This window comes from Panulirus ornatus, chromosome 23 (genome assembly GCF_036320965.1).
Source record: "Panulirus ornatus isolate Po-2019 chromosome 23, ASM3632096v1, whole genome shotgun sequence".
Lineage (NCBI taxonomy): Eukaryota > Metazoa > Arthropoda > Malacostraca > Decapoda > Palinuridae > Panulirus > Panulirus ornatus.
Genome location: NC_092246.1, coordinates 9,412,895 through 9,418,106, shown reverse-complemented (window position 1 = coordinate 9,418,106; position 5,212 = coordinate 9,412,895). Strand labels below are relative to the sequence as shown.

General features: G+C 39.8%; 1 protein-coding gene across 1 annotated transcript; it reads left to right on the top strand.

Moving 5' to 3' along the window:
• Positions 1–1,488: 1,488 nt before the first annotated feature.
• LOC139756795 (cytochrome b5-like) lies at positions 1,489–4,965 on the top strand. The gene is made up of 3 exons (XM_071676594.1): positions 1,489–1,664; positions 3,555–3,801; positions 3,930–4,965. Exons 2-3 carry the CDS (start codon positions 3,556–3,558, stop codon positions 4,137–4,139), a joined length of 456 nt encoding a protein of 151 aa, XP_071532695.1. The 5' UTR covers positions 1,489–1,664; position 3,555; the 3' UTR covers positions 4,140–4,965.
• Positions 4,966–5,212: the final 247 nt, after the last annotated feature.

The window sequence follows — 5,212 nt, the reverse complement described above, 5'->3', positions numbered from 1 at the left end:
TCATACAAAAGGGGATATGATCACGATAAGTATAAATGCAATAAAGAATGTACGATGTATGCAAAGGCGGAGTGACTGCGCAGAGCTGGGGCGCATTCGATGCACCGCCCCATTTTTTCTTTAACCTTCATTTATCGTCTTTGAGATTTCTTTTTTCTTTTTTCACTAGCTACGGTAAACTCATTTACTTTGAAATATCATTTTCCTGCACATGTGTCGGGAGTCAAAGTTGGGAGTTTGTGTTCTTAGGAGAAATAATTAACAACGCTAAAATGAGTCGACTGCAGGGCATTGTTTTCAGTGAAGCCAACAAAAACTGGATCGCTAATGGGAACGTGTTGGACGGTGGCGGGAGAGCCGGCCAGGCCGTCCGCCTGAGCTTAGGAACTTGAAACCTGGATGTTTATTCCTCGCACGTTCCATCATTAACGTAAAAATTTACTAGATGATTTACGTAATTCATAAAGATAATTGACAATATGGTTCGGGCACTTCCCGTACTTTATAACGTAAATCAAAACGTCTGATACCCCAGCTCCTGACCCAGGTACCGTCTGCTCTAAGTCAGGTAAATATTACATCAGCTTCCTGTGGTTACTCAGGCTGGACGACCGGTCTGGTCTACCACAACCTGACCGCCAGGACGATGTGTCGATGTAGTCATTCTGCGCTGCATATTGAGCTCTTTTTTCCCGTGTTTTACTGTTTTATCTTAATATTGTTGGTTGTACGGCATATATCAGTTTGACTGCAGCAGAGACAAGACTGAACATTATCTTACGTAACCCAATTCCTTATGATTCCGTCAATAAGTAATATTCATATAGAAATAGGGATTGCACATAGGAACTGCAAATTATGATGGCGAACCCATTCTCCTATTAACTTCACCAGCAGACATGTTTTTTTTTTTTTTAGCTCTTCATTGGTGCATGCTGCCTAACGTTCATCACTTAACTCAATAATAAGCCTTTATATGTCACATTAACGTAGTTTTACATTACTTTTAGAGTTAGGGATGTCAAGGTCATTGTTGTAAAAACACGCCGCTTTATCCCGTGTAGGAGGCGAGCTCTAAGGTACAGAGTCTATGAAAACGTAAATACTGCGTCTCGTAACTACGTCTTCAGCGAATGCACCTGTACTTTTTCGTGAATTCCATCATAGTGAATATGGCACCATGTTCAACTGACCAATGAGGGGCTTGCCACGCCCTCCAGGTTCTCGTTTCTCATTGGTCGCAACCAGCCAGACCCACTCAAGCGCCGCTGGCGAGCTTCTCATAGATTCGAACTGTAAGTTGACACTACGTAAATATACTGTTTTATTGTACATTTCCATGGCCTCTGTTCTTCTAGAGTGAAAAGTTTCTAATGTTAACGTATCATCTCATTTGTCGTGATAACTGCCACACATATATGAGAGATTTAGGGCAAGGATGATGTTAATCGAGGATGGGTTAAAGAGAGAGAGTGATGCCGTCTCAGCAACACTGTCAAAAGTGTCGTCATGATGCGTGCCGGTATATAAAGCAGTGCGCAGACGGCGAACCTAAGATTCTGTCAGTGTCGATTGGCCGTTGAGCTTACAAGGGAACACATCGCAGCTAGAAAGTTCTCGCACAACTTTAGTTTGAGGGAAACATCTAAGCTTCAAATTGAAAGGTGAGAACCCTCATATTTTGCCTCCCATGTCTACAGACAGATAAACTTCGTTAAGTGTATATATTACCGGGCTTCGTCTGTTTTTGGTAAAATTGCGAGTAAAGAGTTTCGGTGAGTGTATATATATATATATATATATATATATATATATATATATATATATATATCGTCACAACGGAATGGAATAAATTTTCGACAATTAGTTCTCATCAGGAGGCCATAATGTCCCTGAAAATGATTCTAGCACAACCTTGGCTTTTAGAAAAAAGTTCTAGGGTAAATGAATAATGTATATATGCTGATAACCACAATGAAGTGAAACACAGCGAGTCCCAAGTGCACTTTCGTATGATTACATCAGATTATTTCTGTATCTCTGACGATGTTATGACACGAAAGTGTACTTGGGACTTTGTGTTTCGTTTTTCCTCGTTGTTACCAGCAACTACGAAAAGTCAAATGCATGATTGTGACCTACTTCAATATATATATATATATATATATATATATATATATATATATATATATATATATATATATATATACTGATGGCACTTGCAGCTCAAGGATTTATTTCCACTAACATGGAAAGGAGACTCCTCTTTGGGGTGAGAAATCCTTTAACTTGTCTGCACTCCTAATGATACAGCCTCGCCAAAGTGACTTTTCGCTTGCGGTGTGACAACTTAAAGGCGGACGACGGATAATAAGTTCTAAGTGCACTTCAGTATAAATTGCATCTTTCAGGGAGATACAAGATGTAATTTACACGAAAATGAGCTCTGTACTTAGTGTTACATCTCACCTGTGGTCATCAGCATATATATATATATATATATATATATATATATATATATATATATATATATATATATATATATATATATAATACAGCCTTCCATTTCGGTCCAGTTCATTTCGAATGTGTGACGAGTGTTACAAAATTTTGGCCGAATAACCTTAGCTGTCCAAAAAAAAAAAAAAAAAAACAGCAGCATAAACGCTTTCTATTCTCGGCAGTTTTTATAAAATTTTAAGCGATTTTAAGCGAGTATTGTTATGTGGTGAGTTTTTCCTTAGCGATTTTTTTTTTTTTTAAAGAAGCAAGATAGGAATTCTGTTACAAAGTATAATGGCTAGGTCCTACGAAGGGTAGAAACAATAGGGCTTATGTTACGAGGTATAATGGCTGACTTTCAAAGGTTAGGTACGAGAGGGAATCCGAGAAAAAAAAATGTTTAGGACCCGCGAAGGATAGGTATGATGCTTATGACTTTCAAAGGATAGGTATGATAGCAATATTTTTTTTTTTTTTTTTTTCAAACTATTCGCCATTTCCCGCATTAGCGAGGTAGCGTTAAGAACAGAGAACTGGGCCACTGAGGGAATATCCTCACCTGGCCCCCTTCTCTGTTCCTTCTTTTGGAAAATTAAAAAAAAATTGAGAGGGGAGGATTTCCAGCCCCCCGCTCCCTCCCCTTTTAGTCGCCTTCTACGACACGCAGGGAATACGTGGGAAGTATTCTTTCTCCCCTATCCCCAGGGATAATGATAGCAATATATATAAATATATATATATATATATATAGATAGTTATATATATATATATATATATATATATATATATATATATATATATATATATATCGCAAGGACCTACAAAGGGTACGGTCGTCCAGGTAGAGCAGTGATGATATGGAAAGTTCCGTACCTGCTGGCGAGCCAGCGGAGGTCGATCGCCCTCTTGGAAATTTTCCGTCGACCTGTTCTGGTATCTTGCATCGCTAAGCATAATACTTCCTCTTAACGTTACATTGTTTTATATTTCCGAAAAAAAAAACACGAACAGAACCGTTTAGCTGTAATTGTATTTATTTTTTCTTCCATCAGGATGAAGCAGTCATATGGTGGAGTGCCCCTGTACGTGTTGCAGCCCAACGCACTTATCAACTTCGCTGCCCAGACATTAGAGTTCGCCTCCCACACTCTAGGATACCGTGACCCCTGCAACAGTGAGAACGCCCAGCAACGTCGTGATCGGCCGAAGGATGAGCAGTCTGGCCTCGACGTGTTCAGCATCAGAGAAGTTGCCGAACACGACAGTTGGCACGATTGCTGGATCATTTTGTATGACAAGGTGTGTACAAAAGCCTAGCTCGTACCCAACATTATTTTTGTCGAATCTTGTTGCCAACAATGAACTGTAATCATACTGGAAACGTTAATGTTTATGGGTAAACTTAATGTGTGTACTATACTTGACAGGTATTTGATGTTACAAAGTTCCTGAGTGAACATCCTGGCGGTGACGATATCATAATGGAACATGCCGGCCAAGACGCCACCCTCGCTTTCCGCGGAGCCGGCCACTCCGCCCAAGCGCTGCAGTCCCTTGGAGATTACCAGGTGGGGATATTGCCGGAAAACGAACGCATGTACACCGGAGACGGACCGTGTAAGTGGAGCATACTGTAACTCCCGGACGGACCGCTCCGCCTCGCATACTACACACCTTGATGGATTCTTCTTGTCCTCGTTGATAATAATGGCAACACGAGTGGCAGTGCCCTCAACCATGCCTCTCTTCATCTTCATCCCTCGCCGGATTCGTGTGGAACTTGAACGTTTACACCACGTCATTAAACCATTTTGCTTCTCCATAGCTCTAAGGCTTAGCTTTGTGATACGCGCCTCATAGCTGTACAAACGTTAGCTGCTATCATTTATGTTTAATTTATATGTAGATTCAATAACTTGTGATTGCTACAAAAGAAGGATTTTTTTTCCTTATCACCCACTTGCGCTTCACCGAAGTTAGTACTGTACCTGAATGTTGTAGTCATTTCTAGGAGTAGTATTTTCACCTTTCTCAGTCGAATGATAATCGTGAATATTTAGGTTGATCATATGCTAAAGTATTATATGTGTACATATGTATATAGAAATGTAAGATGGGGGAGGCAGTCTCTCCCATTCTAAGCCGAGGGAGGTCACTGTGGTTACTCATAGTACAGTAGCTTCGTAACCTAAGGGCAAAAGGGATCTTTTTAAAGGTCAGTTACGTTCGACCGCTTTTTTTTTTCTCTCATCTCGAGCTGAGGTGTTACGGTCGAGTCAAATAAGTGGGGTTGGTATATGACTAAGCACCGAGGTGTGCTTGAAGTGATAACTGTGAAATTAGTCACGAATCCTATAACCACTTGGCCACCACAATTTCCATTGTGAATTGATAGACCACTCGGCCACCACAATTTCCATTGTGAATTGATAGTGTATTTTTAGTATTAAAAACATGATGGTATCTTACCTTTTCTTCAACCTTGTATAACATTTCGGTATGGACAGCAGTATCTTCTTTGAGTAAAATTTACAAATATGTAAGTATTGGTTAAAATATGTTAAAGACTATCCTTGAGTTGAATTTAGAATTTGATTAATATTATGACCCATTTACGCAAATGAAACGACTTGGCTGGTTTGACAATCCTAGTCAATCGGTTTTTATAGGACGATTAAGATTACTGGTGCTTGAATATAATGAGCTCTCG